The sequence below is a fragment of the Diplodia corticola genome (genome assembly GCF_001883845.1).
Source record: "Diplodia corticola strain CBS 112549 chromosome Unknown scaffold68, whole genome shotgun sequence".
In the NCBI taxonomy this organism is placed as follows: Eukaryota; Fungi; Ascomycota; class Dothideomycetes; order Botryosphaeriales; family Botryosphaeriaceae; genus Diplodia; species Diplodia corticola.
The window spans coordinates 42645-61391 of NW_017971547.1; the positions used below are offsets into that span (position 1 = coordinate 42645).

Genomic DNA, 18747 nt, shown 5'->3' on the forward strand with positions numbered 1-18747 from the left:
CGAGTTACAGCGCCATGATTTCTTGAGTAACCTCCCCACGGACGTCGATCCCCACGTTGCGCTTTTCGGTGAGAGCTCCAAGGCTTCGCCAGTAATTAACTGTCATAGTTCCAGACTGCCTCAATCTATTCAACAAGTGCTCACGGTCAACGTCTACGGACTTCTACTTTTGGTGTTGGATCCGCCATAATCTCGAATCCAAACTCGAAGAACTTTGGCGTGTAGCCGTCGGCGAGCCGCACATCGTAATCGAGTAGAATGTTCGCGAGTGCGACCTTGATCTGGTTGTGGACGAAGAAGCGGCCAGGGCAGATGGACTTGCCCACGCCGAAGGTGAACTGCTCGGGGCTGCTCGACACCATGGAAGTGGCTGGGGCGCCCTGCTGCCTGAGTCGTAGAAAGCGGAAGCCATCGAAGCGGGCCGCGTCCTCGCCGTAGACGGCCGGGTCCCACATACGCGAGCTGTCGACAGACACGTTGGTGCCTCGCGGGATCTTGGTGCCGTCTGGGAGAGTGATGTCCTTGAGGGACCGGCGCTCCAGGTTGGCTGCGGGCGAAACCATCAGCAAACGAAAGACGTAGAAAATGGAGCGTACAAGTCACTTACCCAACGTCCCCGGCTTCAGCCTCAGCGTCTCCTTGACTACGCTATCCAACAGCTGCATCTTGTACAGCCCGGCCGTCGTCCACCCGCTTTCCTCCACCGCCATCGCAATCTCCTCGCGCAGCGGGCCGACCAGCTCAGGCTGCCCGCAGATATCCAGCACAGCCTGCTTGAGCAGCTGGGTCGTCGTGTGCAGACCCGCCATGGCGAAGCCGAGCTGCATGGCAACGGGATCGTACGGCTTCCCGTCGGCACGCTCCTCCAGCCAAGCCAGCGTATCCTCGTGGCGATGCGGCTCGCGCCCCTGCGCCAGGGCTTCCTGCTTCTTCGCGGCGCGCTCGTCCAGCACGTCCTGGATCATCTTGCGGCCGCGGCGCACCTGCTCGCGGCACTTGCTGCTCTCCGGAAGGAACCAGTTGGCCACGGTCCGCGTGAAGCGGGGGTATCGGCGCAGCGCGCGTGTGGCGAGGAACATGTTGGTGGCGTAGGTGATGGCGATGTCCTGCCATTCTGGGTCGGCGCACAGCTCGGGTCCGACGAAGACGGCGGCGGACATGCGGCTGATGAGGTCTAAGGAATCTTTGTGCCAGTCGATGCTGTGCCATTCTGGAGGGGGGAGGGATGGTCAGTTGACGCCTTCGGAGTGAAGAGGGGAAGCGTTTCCATACCCTGGTCGTCTGTCCATGTTTCGTGGAGGGCCCTGACCATCTGCTCTCGGAACAGGGTGCACTCTATTATAGAGTCAGTTTGAGATGGCATGGACGAGAGGGAGTCAGCTTCTTACGTGAGTTCTGGTTCAGCTTGCCCTTTGTGACCTCGATGAGTAGTTTGTTTGGGTCGCACACGGCTGCCGTGATTCCCTCCCAGCCAGGATACCCTCCGAAGAATTCCTGCATAGCTCATCATCAGCTCTGGCTACGCCCATCTCACCATCCAGCTTACATGATAGGTCCATTCCAAATGGTCCAGTTCGTTGCAGTTCTTGACCCATTCCGCCCACTCAGTTGGGACGAGAATAGTCGAGCTCAGTGCAGTGATGATGCGAAACGGTCCTTTGAACTACACGCCTTTAGTCAATGATAGCCGTTGCTATTAGGTATTCTTTGGACGTACCTTCTCGGTTCCCTCGCGGATGAGAGCTCTTGCATTTTGCTCGAAACGCTGATGCGCCTTTTTGAGCATCCAGTCTCCAGGGTAGGCATTGATTGTCGGGATCTTTGGCGCTCTCAAACGTCGATGAGAAACAACCAGGAAAAGGGCTGCCAAAATTGGAACGAGGACGGTAGCTAAAGATCCGAGCGGCGAAGAGCCCCCGGGAAGGGCGTCGTGCGTGTTGTTCGCCATTTGAGTCTTTGCCTTGTGTCTCGAGCTAGGGATGTCTGATCTTGTTCTTCTCGGTTTGGGCGAGTGGATAGAGCAAACACATATATACAGATTTGGGGTGTTGCGGATATCATTTCGTCATGGCACCGAGGCTAGAACACCACCTGGCTCAATATGATTCATAGTGGCTAACCCAATGCGGCTGGCTGCGCTCGGCTGATGCACCACCACAAATCTTACTTCGTCCGCCCTACAGTACCAATTCCTTTTTCACCATTGTTTGGTTCATCAGATTAGCGCCATGAATGACAATGATTCATTCTTTAGACACCCGCTACATTTTCGTTTTCCGACCAGCGGCCTTCTAGAATTAGGAATCATGCGTCGCGTCGAGGCCGAACCATGAATTGAATCAACTCGTCGTCAGATCCTCCTGATACTTCTCCCTGGCTGAAAGAGACAATCAGCCGCTTTCATAACCCCGTTTCAGGTGTTGCATCGATCCAGGTAACCCGAATGCTGCATGCTCGATCCCATTTGCTCCCCCAACAACACCGAATTTCAACTTGGCTTTCCCAATGTTCTCCTGTAGCGGATAGGTGGGAAGGCACTGTTTCACGGTCAGGCCGTCCAAGTCAGGGTTTCTGGTCGTAAGGAGGATGCTGGAGAATGATGAAGTGGCACTGTAGCCATTGTACATGTACGCCCAGCCACCAACCACGATACAGAACAGCGCCACAGCAGCTCCAGCAACATACGCAATCAGTAGGTCCACGGGGCTGTATCTCCAGTAGTTCCTTGGAGATCTGACTTCCACGTCTGTTGTCGTGTTGCCGTTGAGCATTGGACTGCTTAGCAAGCTCAATGTAAAGTTCTGTGATAGATCCTCAATCGTTGCGGCCACCGAGTTGTTCCGACACATCCAGGGAGACGTATTCCGATCCAATGGAGGTTCGCTGCTCCCCAACGTCTCCCATGCCTTGATGATGTCCGGACAGGCCATCAAGCCCGTTTTGGCCACGGCCAAATCTGTGCCAAGCATCCCTGACGACGACAGTCCTGGACGGACGCCAACCTCTCCAGAGAGCAGATTCGACATTGCCAGATACATCGACAAGTAAGCTCTTCCACCGTCCGGCAGCTCCGTAAACGCGACGGACGTGTTGAAGTCCGTAGTGCTCTCGTACTCCAGGCTCTGAATCTTGGTCGTCTGTATGCCGTCCCTAAAAGTGAACAGTGTTGTGTAAGGTGCGTTCCAAAGCTGGCAGCTAATGTTTTTCGGATCGCCATCCATAAGCTTTCCTGCACCCGTGCGAATGAATAATAGGTTGTGCGACCCGTCTGGCATGACGGCCTGCCAGTAGTTGTAGTTTGCACCATTGCTGATATCGATGCTGGTATCCCACAGCTTTTGCAGTGACGTGCAGTTGTTGCAGCTGCCGACGGGCTGACCGTTCTTGACGGCATCACTCAGCTTCTCGCACTTCAATGCTGGAGCATAAAACTGAAGGCTATATGACGAGTTGGGAAAAGATGCGGTCATGGGTAGAATTCCTATCGAGGACGACGTCGCAGTCAGCAGGCGGGTGACGGCCGGAGAAGGCTCGTTGATGAAGCCCGCGCCCATAGAGTCGGACCAAATATCCGGGTCGTTTGCAAACCCCATGCAAGGGACTTCCACATTCGAGACGTTGGTCACCATCTTGGTGTACACGGACAGAGTACTGGGAGTGACTGTTGCGATCAAGGGCATGAACCTGGAAAGTCAATGCTGAGAGTTCGGTGCAGGCTCCGCATGGACTCACCAAGACGCCATGGCCAGCAAAACCAGCAGCTTTACCCCGACGAGAACCTCAAAGTTGGCAAAGGATGCGGGGTTCTTGGTCAGAGAGAACATGTCGTCAATGCTCTGCAGTGCCATTGCCTTCCGCGTTGCCACGGTCCACAGATACTGCGTGAAGGCGATGCCGATGGAAGCAGCGAGTGTCGCCTTGACCAGAAACGCAAGTCCTGTTCCGATGCGGATCGCCCACTCCTGCTGGCTCGTCGATGTGACAGGGGTGTCGTCCAGAGACTGGTAGTAGATGTGATGGCCTATGGCGAACACTATCCCGGCAAAAAACAGCAACATCATCAGTGCTGGAGACCTCCACTGAACACCTCTTCTTGATATTCTCGTCTGTGCCTTTGCGGGTGGTTGAGCTTGCGTCGTAGGATCGTGGTGTAGGAGATGTTGGTTCGGAGGATCAGCTTGGCGGTGAGGAAACTCCATGTTTGGGTATGCCGGTGGGGGCTGGTTTTGCCATGTAGCCATTGCGCCAAGTGAAGGAAAGTGTACAGGGAAACAAACTGGATATATAGGGTTTGGCAGGTTTTATTCAGTAGCCAGGAGGTAGGAGCCAACACCTTGGTGGCAGAACTGAATCCTGGCCCCCATGGTCAGAGCAAGAGCCTCTACAATCCTGGCGCAACGCGACTCAGAATCGTTGGCTAAGATTGGCATAGCCTTGTTAGTGCTGACATTCCCCAACAACATCGGCGTAATATTCAAGCGCTAGGCACATGAGGTCCGCCAATGAGATCCGCGGTATCTCACAACGCTACGGCCGCGATATGCATTGATCGACATCCGCCCAGTAAGTGTGAAGGAGTCATCGAATGCGTGACCAGTCAGGTTGCTGGAGCCACCCATTCATCTAAATATAGTCACCGTGTGTAAGCGTTCACGCAGCACTTGCCAAATGTGAAGTTGGTACTGGACTATAAAGACTGCAAGTACACGGTTCGATTTCCATGTTCCAACACTACACTTGGTCGGCTCAAAGTTCACAAGCTGCGTTCCTCCTTCCCTTACAATCTGCTGGGAGTGCTCTGGCGGCCACCTCTATTCCGCCTTCGAAGTACGCCACGGTCGACCTAGTGGTACTCACCAGAGCCTGCTTCAACCTCTCCCTCCTAAATGACCAATGCCTCGCTCAACTCTCTTAGCAGCTCACACCGCTCCCCCCGTCCTCCTTCCCAGGTATCCGCTCTGACGGTCGTCAAGTCCGCCTCGACACCAGGATCAAAGTAGAACGTAAACCCCAGAATCTCAACCGGCGTCCCACCCGTAGCGTTGACGTTCTCCATCAAAGGCTGCTCTGCCGTGTGCCGCGGCCAGTCGGACGGAGTGTTGGCAGTGATGAAACCGCCCCACGCGCTCTGGAACGCCTTCTGGACTTCGGCACCGACGGGGAAAGAGGGATTGGGGAAGTAGAACAACGTGTCGAAGCCGTGGAACGACGGGGTGACGGAGAGCTGTTTCTGTCAGACTCGAGAAGAGGAGAGGAAGGAAGGGGACGTGTTGGGAGTTCTGACCTGGTATTGGAAAGAGTCACCGCCGTTCCTGTCGAAGGCCGATGCGAGCCAATATGACAGGCATATCAAGGTGACCTCGCCGTAAAAGTTATTGGCGACTTGTTGGTGCCCGGTGGCAAGCTCGGACTGGTTGACAGCCGTGGGCGGGTGGTCGCCTGTCGTCGGGAACTTTGGGGTGGCGGGGCTGTCCGGGACATTGGGGGTCGAGTATGCTTCCAGGATTCGCGTAACGTCGCTGTCGGTTAGGCGCGGGAAGTAGGTGCGCAGATACTGTACCAATTCAGCTTGCGTTGTGATATTCTGTGGTGTGAGTGCGTAGCCTTCGTTGGCGTTGTTCTGTTGCGAGAGATGCCAGTCAGCCCCAGTTCGTACCGCAGCTGGTCAACTTACGCCTGTCAAGATACGCTGGCCATTGATGCGGCCTTTGAGTGCCTGGCTCGGCCGCTGTGGGATCAAGTCACCATCGACCACCGGCCTCCACTCGAAAATGCCCAGGAGTGCCGATGTGGCGGTTTGGTTGTTGGCGAATATCAAGTCGGCGCTGGAAGCCGATTGGAGGCATTCGAAAACGGCAGGATCGGTTCCGGTGCAACCGGCCAGGTCAGCGAATTCGTTGTACTGGCTGACAGCTTCTGGTGAGTTGTAGTCGAAGTACTGTGGGAGGAAAGGGCTGGCAGTGATTCCCTGTCATGTCTATGAGCACATGGACCCATAAGGAAGTTGGACCGCAACTTGCATTGGACCACAGCTGATTGCCCTGCGCTCCGCCATAGGCAATGGCAAGGTTCATGACCGAGCCGGCGCCCGCAGACTCGCCTGCCACTGTGACGCGAGTCGGATCACCTCCAAAAAGATCAATGTACTCCTGCACCCACTGAAGCGTCATCTGCTGGTCCAAGAGTCCGGCATTCAGCGCTCCCTTCTGGCGCACCTCTTCCGAAGAGAGGAACCCGAAAGCTCCGAGGCGGTACTGGATGACGACGGCGACGAAGTCTTGGTTGTTTGTGTTGATGAGCGCCGAAGGATCATACGGCACGGTGCCTCCCAAGTCGTATCCGCCGCCATGGATCCACACGAAGACAGGAAGGTCGTGTGCGTCATCGGGAGCATAGACGTTCAAAAACAAGCAGTCTTCGCTGGAAGGGCCGTCGAGGAAGAACAATGCCCCCAGTTCCGGTCTCGCAACAGTGGGGTTAGCTTGAGGACAGATCAATGGGGTTGTCGTGGCGTTCTGCAGCTGCCTGTTGACGGCCGGCACTTCGGGCGCCTGGAAACGTAGCGAATGCAACGGTGGTGCAGCATACCGCACCCTGCAGTACTGTAAGCATGCCGTTTCGAGTTGGGAAAGGTGGCGTACCCTTTCCAGATGTTCAGCTGTGAAGTCGAGTTGTGGTAACCTTGGTAGATTCCGTAGCCCAAGTCGACCTTCAGCCCGTCCTTCTCGGGTGGCCACTGCTGCGACACGGCATCGTAAGGGTTCTTCAGGACCGGAGTGGCATTGACAAATGTCAGAAGCGCCGTCAGCACGATTGAGAAGTCTTTGAACATTTTTGCAGAGACGAGTTGAAGACTGCGGTACCGTGAGAGCTGTTGCCATGCTGTAGCTTAGCAGATATATCTACGTCTCCTGCCCCTGGTCCTGGTCGATAAGCGCTAGGCAAACTATGCTACGCCACCTGCTGCACCGCAGTGTATTTACCCAGTAAGGTCGCTACCCCGCTTAGGATTTGGCTTATTTACCGCTTTTGTCAGCGGCTTGCGCTTGCTACGAGCCCTAAGTGCAGCTCAGCCTGGTGATGCCGCGAAGTATTCGCAATCCGCACACCGAATAGAAAACAAGGTGTCACACGCGTGCTCCTACAACTGTGCAATAACCAAATCCAATCATCATGTGGTTGGATAGCACACCTAAAGTGACGTAAGCCAACACGCCGAAACGATATTGCGGCTTACCCAAACTACCCAATCAGGAAGTATCGCTTATTTGCCAAGCACGTATGAGCTCCAATGTCACATGTTGCTCCTAAACACAACTTAGCGCCCGGTCTTGGTAACGATGGCGGGTGATATGTTGCCGGCAACATGGGGCAACTGGAAAGCCTTAGCTGAAAAAAGAATCCCGTGGCTTTCAGCCTCGCTTCTTCAACACCGTTTCGGCATCACTGCGAACCCAAAACTGACAGTCACGCGTTTCTCACGATAACAGGCTCTCAGCTGAAGCAGCTTCAAGTGGGGGTAGTGGTTCTTGGGTGTTGGAGCGAGCTGGGACTGTGTTTGCACCCACACTACAAGCAGGGTTGTTCACCAGTCACGCCCTCACATAGGAGTATTGATTTTGCGCGGAAACAGTCTCGTGCAAAGGAGAATTCTCGGCATCGGCTGTGACAATTTCGGAGCCCTAAAGTAGTGGTGAACATTCATACATTCGTAGAGACTCTAAACTGTACTCGTCCAACGCACGCAGGCCAAAGGTACGACGACAGTGCTCCGCCGGAGATCCAGACAGCTGCTCTCAAGAACGCATACTAAACTTTGCAATGGCCTTGTTGCACTTAGGTGCTGCAAGCTAATGTCGCGTTGGATGTTGTAAGACTTCTGCTGATACTACCGTATGTTCACTCCCTTCGCTGACAGACTTACTGGTCCATATCTGTGCGAGGGCGGCGAAACTTACGCAGTCTCGGGTATCCTGAAGCTCGAAGATGATGTCTCATGCTGGGACTGCTTCCCATATCTCAGGCGAAGCTTCCGGTAAAGGGTATGTATGCCAGAATGTCCCAGAGCGAGTGATTAATGGACATGCTGACGAACACTTTGAAATCGGAGGCTGGAGATAACAGCTTTGCTACCGCGGACCTTCCGAAAGGCTTCAGCCCTTAGCTTAGAGAGCAAAGCTGTTGTATGTTGGATTCAAGACATATCGGGGCGTGATGTGACCGGGTCCGACGCTTGGTCTTGGATGTTCGACCGATACTTCTCGGCCGCGGGTGATGCGAACGTCATAGTAGTCTGCGAGGATGTAGAACCGCACCTCTCGTCTTGACCAGAAGGGGTTCTCTGACTTGACAATCCACGTGCTTAGGCTTGGCAAGCTGGCACTTTCTGGTGTCCCTGGTTGCTGGTGTGAGATCTATCGATCTTAGATGTTCTAGACCTGCGGCCGTTGTGGGTGGCGTTTGTTGATTTGCTGGGTGCACTTAGCATGCGTTAGTCTGCCAGCTACACACAGAAAAGTCAGAGCGATGATAGGGCATGTAACGTTCCTAACACATAGAGCGTGGGACCTAAACATGGTGCCTATCACGTTTGCAGTCCAAGACTAACTAAAAGTGTCCGCCCAAGACCGCCGGAGTTCGCCGAGAAAGTCACGCTCGTCGAGATACACAACGTATCCGACATCATCTACCCGAGCAACCATTCCCGTGACCATACTAAGCGGTAGACAGCCTCTCTAGTCTTAAGTCAGCATAAAGCGAAGTAACGTCCGTGCAAGCAAGTGTACCAACAGAAGCCAAAGATGCGACATCGCGCTTCGGACTGCGATGTAACGACAATTCAGGTCGTGTTTCTGTCAGCGGGCTGTGACTTTCGAGCTGATGCGTATATTAAGACAGACGGACTGCCCCTTCAATTGAACATCATCAACACAACACTGCCCATCAAGCCTCCAACGCCATCAGCAACACCGCTCATATCGACCAGTACTACTTCAACTCTAGAATCAAAGGAACTATCGTCGCCAATATGAAGTTCAATACCGCTGCTGCCGCCGCTCTTCTTAGTGCCTCCGCCTTGGCCGCTCCGGCCGCCATCGAAGTCGACTCAGGGACCCCGTCGGCCACGTATAAGATCAAGGACTTCACCACCCGCAAGTACGACGGCCGGAATATCGATATTGTTTCATTTAAAATCGCAGCTTTCAACGGCGAGACCCTGAGCGAGTGCTCTTCGACGAACGACGAAAGCTTCGTGGTGAACCAACGTTACACTTGCGACAACTCGCGCTTCAGCTTCACCTACGTTGACTACTACGACTGGGTTAAGCCCACAGTTCTCACCATCCGCGAAGAAACTACTCGGTCGTAAGTGCAACTCATTCGAGTATCCGCCAGTGCCCACTAACTCGTTTCAGGGAGGTCATTGGCGGATCTACCAGTTTCATCACGCCCCCCTGCCGCGCTGGCGGCTCTAATCCCAATGACCTCGTTTGTCAACTCCCCGACAGCCATGAAGTTGAGGTTGGGCTTCAGCCACTTGGGTCGAACTAAGCGTTGGCCGTTTGAGATTTTGAGTTCCCCCAAATTGTATTTTCTATAGACATGCATCAGACCAGTCATTCGTTTCATTCTCCTGTACATATTTCCAATAACACGTCGAGCGACGATTTAGAGTTTTCCACAAGCATGTTGCAGTGATGGTCGTAGCCGAGGTACCAGTGCTCCACCACTTAACCGTATCGGGCACTAAAGTGGAGCCGCGCCCGTGTAAAGCCAAGCGATTTCTCCTTTTGCCCCCTGTGCCCATGGAGAACATCTTAAATTGAGTGCCTCGATCCGAAGGCGTGTAATTTCAGCCCTTAGCAGTGGCGAATAGTGCTTACTATGTCTGCGTAAATCACATCTGGCCCATATCGATCGCCGACAGTACTGACAAAGACGGCCGCCTCCAACAGCTTCAGCTACCAACTGCTTCGGACCGCCATCCGGCAATATCCAAAGGACCGCACGCTGCGCCTCATCCGCAAGACACCGCAGCATGTAATCGCCGCGCCGCCGGCAGACGGCCGCCAATGCCCGCTCCACACGGCATGCCAGGTGCTCGACGCCGACATTGTCGAGGCCCTGCTGGAAAAGGGCGCCGATGCCAACGTCCGGACCGCCGACGGAGAAACGCCACTGCACTGCGCACTTTCATCCGTGGCTCCGCGGAAAGCGGCGTTCAAGCCAATTCGGCTCAAGATCGTCACCATGTTGCTGGCCGCCGGCGCCTCTGTCTCGGCCGTCGACGAAGACAGAAACAGTGCGTTGCACCTGGCAATCCTGTACGGCTACATCGACTGTGCCAGGGTGATGCTGGCGCGCGACGACTTCGCCCTCAGCATCCCCAACAAGCGGGGTGAGATACCGCTGTTTGTCTCCGGCACCGACCAGCGCTCCGCCGCGACGCCCATGGACATGGCCGAGTTCCTCACGCGGTGGCACATTCTCAACCGCCCGCTGCACCGCGCCGTGGCGTCCGGAGACGTCTCTGCCGTGCACCAAGCACTGGACGCCGGCGAAGACGTCTCGGCGCGAAGCATGCTCGGAGACGCAGCCATCCACTTGGCCGCCCTGCGTGGTGACGCCAACATGGTCAGCTTCCTGCTTTCCAAAGGCGCCTGCGGGAGCCAGGCCGGCTACCTCGGCCAGACGGCCTTGCACCGCGCAGCAACAGCCTGCGGCCCGCCAGACCACGCACACGGGATAGACGCCCCCGTGCAAAAGTCCTGGACCGACCCCGAAACCGCCTTATTCCGCGCCGTCAGCGAGTACCGCCAACACAGCGGCAACGCACCATCAACATCCCCCCAACACCTCACCGTCGCCCAAATCCTCCTCGACGGCGCCGGCCTCACCCCCAACATCCCCGACGCCCTCCTCCGCACGCCCCTGCACCTCGCCGCCGGCGCCGGCAACGAGCCCATCGCCCAGCTCCTCCTCTCCCACGCCGCCGACCCCACCGCGCCCGACGTCGACCTCCGCACCCCCCTCTGGCACGCCGCGTCATCCAACAACATCTCGCTCCTCTCCACCCTCCTCCACCACGGCGGCACCGCAGCCCTCCACCTCCGCCCCTCGCCCCTCCGCGACGTCGGCCACCTCGCCGTCCGCTGCGGCCGCCGCTGCGTCACCCCCGCCATGCTGCACGGCACCAGCACCAGCACCACCGACGGCGACGGCGACGCCCGCGGCCGCACGCCGCTCATCCACGCGGTGCAAGAAGGCGCGCTCGCTCCGACGCAGCACCTCCTCGATGCCGGCGCGTACGTCGGGCAGCAGCTGGGCGGCAGCGGGCAGGGCGGACACGGCGGCGGCAAAGGCAGCGGCGGGTGGTCGCCGCTGGTGCAGGCGTGCGACAGGCGGCGGTGGGAGGTGGCGCGGGTGCTGCTGGAGGCGGGGGCGGACGTGCGGGAGCGGGAGGGGGAGGGGAGGACGGTGGGCGGTGGGGGCGGCGCGAACATGGCGTTGCATTTGGCGGCGCGGGGTGGGTCGGTGGAGGTCGTGGGGCGGGTGCTAAGGGCGGAGACGCGGGGGGATCAGGAGCAGCAGAGTGCGGAGAGGGAGCGGGAGCGGGAGCGGGAGCGGGATCAGCGGGATCAGCGGGAGAGGCCGGCGGGGCCGTCGCGGCGGTCGAGCGTGCAGTCGTTTCGGTCGACGATTACGATGCAGTCGACTTGGTCGGGGGCGACCAAGGTGGTTAATCCGGTCGGGAAGCAGATTGGGTTTTATCGGTGGACGCCGCTGCATTATGCGGCGGGTATGGGGCATAGGGGGGTGGTGTGCATGTTGCTGGGGATTATGGAGAGGATGGAGATTATTGCACGCGATATCGATGGGTTTACTGCGCAGGAGCTGGCAAAGGGAGCGGGGTATGAGGAGATTGATCGGCTTATTGAAGAGCGCTTGGGTTGATGGTGTTGGACATTGTACTTGTAGGTCAGCTGTGGGGTCCTTTGCTGGGAGTTTTTTACCGGTAGAAGTGTGTGTCCTGAGACAATGTTTTGTTGCCATTTTTGCAATGGCTGTCTCCGGGGCTACTCCTTACGATTGGTTGAATACGGGGTCACTTCAACGAGGCAAGGCTGTTTTTTTTTATAACAAACTATGCTCTCATCACTGTTGTGCGTGATTACTAGATACAATGTAAAAGTGATAGTGCTTTGTTTGAAAGCAGCGTTGAATGGTAGATGAGGATAGAATAATTTTCGTGAAGGAGATTGGAGACATGGAGAGTTTTGTGAGCGTTCAGGTGAGCCGACAGAAAATGGAACATCTCTTTTGAGACAAAGACAAGTTACAGTTTTTAACTGTAAAAGGAGGCTCCCATACCTGTGCCGGTGGTCAATATTATATTGATCGGGCGCTGGAGCAACTTCGTGTTACACTGAATGGGCATCGGGTAAATATTGATGACGAGCGGGGTCAAGGCTGAGTGCACATTGGAGAGTGAGATAGCAGTCTTTGAAACGGTAAGCCTCAGGGCTTCCGGGGAAGGCGAATTATGTCAAAGGCAGGGAGACATGAGGAGGACAGATTGTTCTAGGGTGTTGCAATTCCCTCTGATTCAACTTGAAATTGTATCTCTACGAAGACATCACGAACATTCCCACCCCTATCATCTCCACTACCAGGCCCAGCAACTAGCACGAAGGCTATGTCCGATGTATTGCATCAATCAAGTGCTCCTTCAGCAAGTGCCGGACCACCAGACCCCTACTGGTTGTTGCCACACGTGCATTCCCTCGAGGTGGAGAGTTGTCCATTGTCTGGCCGAACGAACAACGCATGCTGCTGTCCTGGGCCCTCAGCAAGGAATCGGTCCATCGGGCTCATACCGCGAGTCGAGTCAAGCCCGGTGGGCGGCATCCGCAGAACTGCGCCATGGTAAGGGCATGTATGTTCCTGGAAGAGACCGTATCTCGGTTCGTAGGAGGCGGTGTTTGCTCCAACGTTGAGCTGGGATGACGCGGGCGCAGGGCGGTCGTTCGAAGGGGTGTTTGGCGCTGGCGTCTGCTGAGACTGGTTCGGGCTTGTGAGAGAATCAAAAGATTAGCCGGACAGGGCCTGTTGAAAGGGTAATAGCGAGTGCGTACGGATTGGAGGTGGAATGAGCGCGTTGGCTCTGTTGAGCATCATTTGCTGCCATTTTCCCAGGTAGCTGGTGCTGAGGTGGCTTTCACTGGACTTGAGGGCGAGGTTGAATTTTCGTATCAAGCTCCGTAAATCTTGGAGATATGAGGTTGAACAAGTGGACTGCTGAGGCTCTCGGGGCTGGCCTCGAAAGTTGAGGGTGTGGTCTTTATAGCTATCTGGCGGGCATGAAACCGCAAAGCTGAATCCATAAATGGGATCTAGAACTGCCTTGAAGTGGGCCGGTGAGTGTTCCATCAGACGTCCAAATGAGAGGTGCAACGCGTCACTTGGGCGCCCCGGGATATCGTGCCAGAGTTAGGGCAACTTGAGACGAGCCATAGACGTTCCGGATTGGCTGTTGCTCTTTTGCAAGTCTTGGGATCAGAGTTGCCTTACGGCAAAAGTTGGTCGTTATGAGGGGATAACTGCGAGTGTATTTTCCACTTCCATTTTGAGAAACGCTCAGGGAGGCGTCCGACACGCCTGAGATCGACAAGCCTTCTCCAGGCCTTTTTATTGGCGTTTACTCCTTTGTAAACGTTGGCAGTGTGGCCACCCCAGCGTAGGCAACGAACAAGGGACCCACGTCCGGCGGACTTTCTTCGGCCCTACATGGGCTGCGGAGCCCTGAATGCCGATCATGGGCGTTGGGCTGTGCAATCCCTAGTGTGCTCAAAACCATTGGCCAGTCCTCTTTTGCAGGTCTTGGCATGCGTGCCAACTGGCCTTGCGTGAGCGCAAGGCACTGCATAAGGCAAAGCTTGCATGCATGAGGCGTGAGTTCAACATCGTGATTGGTTCTTTCTCTTTTGAAAGGCTCGGCAGAAGGGGTTTTTGTGCCGGGGCTGAGTGTCAGCCTTGCGACACTGCTTTACAGTCTGCCCGCCCCTCGACCGCGGCAGCTGCATATAAATCTGCGGAGGAATCTCCCAGATTTTGGACATCAAGACGCTTGCTTTTGTCACAACTCTTCGGCCTTGTGTCTCTCCTGGGCCCTGGCGTTTCGGTCCTTGTCCTACCCACAGCTCATGGATCCCAACAGGCCACCAGGCCATTCCGCCGGCCCCGCAGGCCCACTCGCCAGGCCATCCAGCTCTTCCGTTCAGGAGCGATGGGAGTCACTCAAGCATGTCATCGAGCATCAGTACATCAACGAGAAACGCAAGCTGCTTGATCTTGCTGAGTACATGAAGAACAGGCCACCAGGCCATTCCGCCGGCCCCGCAGGCCCACTCGCCAGGCCATCCAGCTCTTCCGTTCAGGAGCGATGGGAGTCACTCAAGCATGTCATCGAGCATCAGTACATCAACGAGAAACGCAAGCTGCTTGATCTTGCTGAGTACATGAAGGTTAACTACGGCTTTGATGCAGGGTATGTGACCTCAAAGCATCGATTTTGTGTCATTCTTTACTAACATCCTGTCATTTGATTCTTCATAGAGTGAACCAGTACAAGTACCAGTTCAAGAAGTGGGGCTCGAAGAAGAACGTGCCCTCGGCCGCGAAGAACCACATCGGGCGATGCCTTAACAACCGAGCGGAGGCTGGACGAACTTCTACGGAGATCCAGTACAAGGGACACACTGTTGCGCCCGAGAAGATGCGGAGATATCTCAAGGACAAAAGGAGGAAGGAGGCGATCTTGAAAGGTCCGACCGCCGCCCTTGGGGTCGTCGCGAGTGCGAAGCTCGCATTCGGCAGGAACATGTAAGTCATTTGACTGTTCCAACTGTCTCGGGTGCTGACTGTGGCTCTCATGAAGATTTGTCGGCTGGAACATGCCATATGGGGCTTTCAGGCTATCCGGTTCCAATCGTCTTCCCCCCTCTCCATACGCGACCGCTCCCTCGCCCTATGGAGATGTTGTTGTGGTGACTCCTCCCTCAGACGCGGAATCACCAGGGGCTCAGGCTGTTCAGAGGAGAATGAACGCGGATACCTTGAACGCCGTGGCCATAGAACGAGCCCAGTTGTTCATCCAAGGCAAGCACGCAGAGCTTCTCGAGAGAATGACCAAGCAAGATTTCCGGTGAGTCACCCTTCATTCAAAAGCTAAAAGCCTCATCTAATCTTTTGTAGAGTCATGAATGAATGGTTGTACCAGTTTTGGCTGTTCTCATTCAAGTCTGCCAAACATTGGGGCCACGGTCCTCGCCACTGGACAGCAGCTGGACTACGGTTTTCCGACTTTGAAGCCATCCGCACTTCCAACCACAGCACTCCAAGGTTTGTTTCATCAACTCATGGAACATCTCCTCGGGCTGTCATGTCCCCTTCTACCAACGAATCCTTGCAACATCCTGGGCCGTCTCAGCTGTGTAACTGGGCAATTCACGTGCGAGGAGCCTCTAGGGATTTTCGTCCTCCAACAACCGCATCAGCTTGTGAGCAAGATCCGCAGGACGAAGATTCGTGGCAACCATGGAGCCCTTCATTTCAAGAACAACCCTTCGATGAACAGATGCGGGACGCTCTTGAACACAACGATTTCAGCACCATCAAGTCCCACGCGCTCCCTGTCGCCATACCCCTGGTGGCTAAGGAAACAATTCGATCTCCAAGTGAAATGCTCCTAGAGGCATTGAGCTTCGCAATCATGAGTCGCAACGTTGATCTTGTACACGACTTGATTGACAAGGCCTTGGACCAGGACATTGATATCGGATCATGTCATCCTTTCCATTTAGCCGCGACTTATCTCGAAGGGTCTCAAGCCTGCTGTACGGTATTCAGAAACGTCATGGAATTTTTCGATGAAGTTTATCTGGATATTATACCCTTGGATGATTTGGGACACACTATCATAGACAAGCTTATGCTCGTCATCCTGAAGTCCCATTCAACAGCATTGCCATCCATTGTCGACCCGACGAATCACGAGAGACGTTTCCCTGGAGATGAAATCGACATTTGTGGCCGATGGGACGCGGACTCAGACTGTTATCGTTCACTTTTGTCTCGAGGCATCCCCGCAGTTCCCCGGGAATGGAAGCACAAGTTTTGCCACACTTCGGCACAGTCAATCTGCGAAATCATCGATCTTGTAGCGGAACAGATCGACAACAGTAGTGGACTTTACTCAAGGCTTTGCACGTCCTGTGGGTTGAACCTCACGATGTCGCATCTCCACGCGCTGGTTGTAACGGCTTTCCATCTTGCCGAACATGGTGTCGAGGACGAGGATCTTTTTGGGATACTCGCTTGCGTACTTCGAATGCTCGCAAACGGTGTGGATCCTCGCTTGAAGCCAGCCATCTCGATGGAACTCCTCGGCATTCATCCGTCAGGGGACATGGATACTTGTACCCATGAAGATCTGACTCCATATCAACTAGCCCAGTGCCTTGGGTCTTACAGCATATTTTGGCCCGAAAAGCTCGTCACAGGCTGGGGAATTCTTTGCTGGATACTCGGCCGCAGCGAGAAGCTGTGGTGCCTCGATGAAAACGAGGTTTACGACGATGGGTGCGAACATGAGGACTACTTCAGAAATGATGCAACTTTGGCCACCCTTTGGGCATCTGTGCAGACAGAATTGCTCACTTACCGACGTGTCCATGTCAATGACTCTTGGGTTTCTGCCAATTTCGATCTGGAAAGGCTTCTTTGGGGCTTGACAGAGGAAGAGAAAGTGTCTGTGGGTTTGGTTGAGAAGGGCCTTATGAAACCGCATTGCCAGTGTGGGTTTTTCATCAGGGATCCGCCTTGTATGACTGATGTCTCGGCAACCTATTTCTCCAACATGGACATATGGGGACGGGCAACTTATTTACCACTATAGGCTGTCAATGGAAGCAAGCTGTGCGCGCGGTCGTCCTCATACGGGAGAACATCGAAGAACATCCACGTGTAGACTAGCCCAACGCACGCCATGTATTCAGAATCTCTGCATCGCCCATGGGTGTGTGTTCAAAGCAAAAGTGGCAATAACAACAACCCAACTTTCCCCCACAACCCGAACAACACTGGCAGCCCGCTTGCTACCACTCTCTCTACTCCTTCCATCGACTTCAAGCCAGCGGCCCCAACATCAACATCAAGCGTCTCCTCCACTTTCCCATAGTAAACGCCTGTCCATCACTGTCAAACACGCAGATCAACTATAACGTCTGCACCACGCCTTCGGCCCCAGCAGCACCTTTTCCCAATAGACTCGAGCCTTCATAAGCAATCTTGCCACCACAAGAGACGACACAATTTCCTCAGAGTTAGCGGTTTCCTCGGTACGTTTACTGTGCAAGAGGATAGCGTCGTTTACATCACTGTGTCTATCTCTCCTCCGTCCTCAAGACCGGATCAGCAGCACCAAATCCGCGCACCTTGAAGGGCATAGACACCTTGCCAGTGACGACCTGAGCGGTATTCAACCGTTTCAAATGATGGAACGCCGCCAACTTCTCCCGCATCTCCGGGGTCCCGATCTGCAGCTGCTCCAAAATCTCGGCCACCACCGCATACACAATCTCCACGCTGCCATCCTCGATCTTGACCGCGATGCCCAGCGCGCCCTCGGCCCCCAACCGCCTCGTCTGCTCCGACGCCCTCACGCCAACCCCATAGCAGCCATCCGCCCCCACCTTCCCGATCAGCATCCCACCAAACGCCTCCATCAGCACCGTGCAGAACCGCCCCTCCCCCCCCACCATCTCGGGATACGCCGCCATCGCGTCAAAAACCCTCGCCATGTCCGCCCGCCTCTCCGCGTCCCCACGCGCACCCAGCCCGCCCCCCGAGTCCGCCCCGCCCCCCGCCCCACCATCGCCATCCCCCGCCGCGTCCCTCGCCGCCGCAAACGCCGCGTACATCCCCGCCAACGCATCCAACGGCACCGCCGGCGCAGGGAGATTGCACCCGTCAACCGCCCACCGCACGTCCTCCGCGCGCAGCCCGCACGTCGCCTCCACGGCCTCCCTGACGCGCTCCTGCATCGGGCTTTCGAGGAGATGATACGCGGCGGGGTCGGCGCCGAGGGCGAGGGCGCCGGCCAGCATGCCGACGTGCTTGCCGGAGCAGTTGTTGCAGAGCGGGCCGGGCACGAAGTCGGACTTGATCCAGGCGCGGTCGACGGCGGCGTTGAGGAGGGCGGGGTGGCCGCCGCAGCGGAGGTCGGATTCGAGGAGCTCGGGGCCGGCTCGGGCGAGCATGGCGGCGGCGCGGGAGAGGTGGCGCGGCTCGCTGGAGTGGGAGGCGCAGATGAGGGCGAGGTCGGCGGGGGTGTAGGCGCAGGTGCGGAAGCAGCCGGTGGAGAGGATGGCGAGGGCTTGGGCGGGCTTGGCGGCGGAGCGGATGAGGGTGGGGCGGTGGGGGTTGCCGAGGGAGTAGAGGAGGGAGGGGCGGTTTGGGGGCGCAGCGGGGGTGGGGGTGGTGGTGGTGGGGGAGGAGGAGACGATGGCGGCGTGGACGGCGTGGCGGTTTTCGATGATGCCGCCGCGGTCGGTGAGGACGAAGTCGGAAGGGGTGGGGGAGGAGGGGGTGGTGGCGGCTGTTTTGGTCATGGTGGTGGGGTGGTGTGTTTCTGGTGTTGGCTGGTACGGGTTGGGTTTTATGGATGGGTGGGGCGACGGGCAGCAG

The 18747-nt window shown here is 56.1% G+C and overlaps 6 protein-coding genes across 6 annotated transcripts; 2 read left to right on the plus strand and 4 right to left on the minus strand.

Annotated features, from left to right (window-relative positions):
- Positions 1-146: 146 nt before the first annotated feature.
- BKCO1_6800015 (cytochrome p450) lies at positions 147-1948 on the minus strand (the record flags this gene model as incomplete). The annotated part of the gene is made up of 6 exons (XM_020278386.1): positions 147-547; positions 608-1210; positions 1273-1335; positions 1389-1494; positions 1547-1663; positions 1718-1948. 6 exons carry the CDS (start codon positions 1946-1948, stop codon positions 147-149), a joined length of 1521 nt encoding a protein of 506 aa, XP_020126283.1.
- Positions 1949-2390: 442 nt separating this feature from the next.
- BKCO1_6800016 (formylmethionine deformylase-like protein) lies at positions 2391-4199 on the minus strand (the record flags this gene model as incomplete). The annotated part of the gene is made up of 2 exons (XM_020278387.1): positions 2391-3684; positions 3733-4199. 2 exons carry the CDS (start codon positions 4197-4199, stop codon positions 2391-2393), a joined length of 1761 nt encoding a protein of 586 aa, XP_020126280.1.
- A 683-nt stretch (positions 4200-4882) lies between these two features.
- BKCO1_6800017 (carboxylesterase type b) lies at positions 4883-6832 on the minus strand (the record flags this gene model as incomplete). The annotated part of the gene is made up of 5 exons (XM_020278388.1): positions 4883-5224; positions 5285-5620; positions 5675-5968; positions 6021-6594; positions 6642-6832. The coding sequence occupies 5 exons, from the start codon at positions 6830-6832 to the stop codon at positions 4883-4885; spliced, it is 1737 nt and encodes a 578-aa protein (XP_020126281.1).
- Positions 6833-9028: 2196 nt separating this feature from the next.
- Positions 9029-11955, plus strand: BKCO1_6800018 (ankyrin repeat domain-containing protein 65; the record flags this gene model as incomplete). The annotated part of the gene is made up of 3 exons (XM_020278389.1): positions 9029-9366; positions 9417-9522; positions 9940-11955. 3 exons carry the CDS (start codon positions 9029-9031, stop codon positions 11953-11955), a joined length of 2460 nt encoding a protein of 819 aa, XP_020126284.1.
- A 2249-nt stretch (positions 11956-14204) lies between these two features.
- Positions 14205-16957, plus strand: BKCO1_6800019 (uncharacterized protein; the record flags this gene model as incomplete). Its single annotated transcript, XM_020278390.1, has 4 exons — positions 14205-14548; positions 14617-14883; positions 14939-15205; positions 15256-16957. The coding sequence occupies 4 exons, from the start codon at positions 14205-14207 to the stop codon at positions 16955-16957; spliced, it is 2580 nt and encodes an 859-aa protein (XP_020126269.1).
- Positions 16958-17444: 487 nt separating this feature from the next.
- On the minus strand, positions 17445-18671 carry BKCO1_6800020 (asparaginase; the record flags this gene model as incomplete). The annotated part of the gene is made up of 1 exon (XM_020278392.1): positions 17445-18671. One exon carries the CDS (start codon positions 18669-18671, stop codon positions 17445-17447), a length of 1227 nt encoding a protein of 408 aa, XP_020126259.1.
- Positions 18672-18747: the final 76 nt, after the last annotated feature.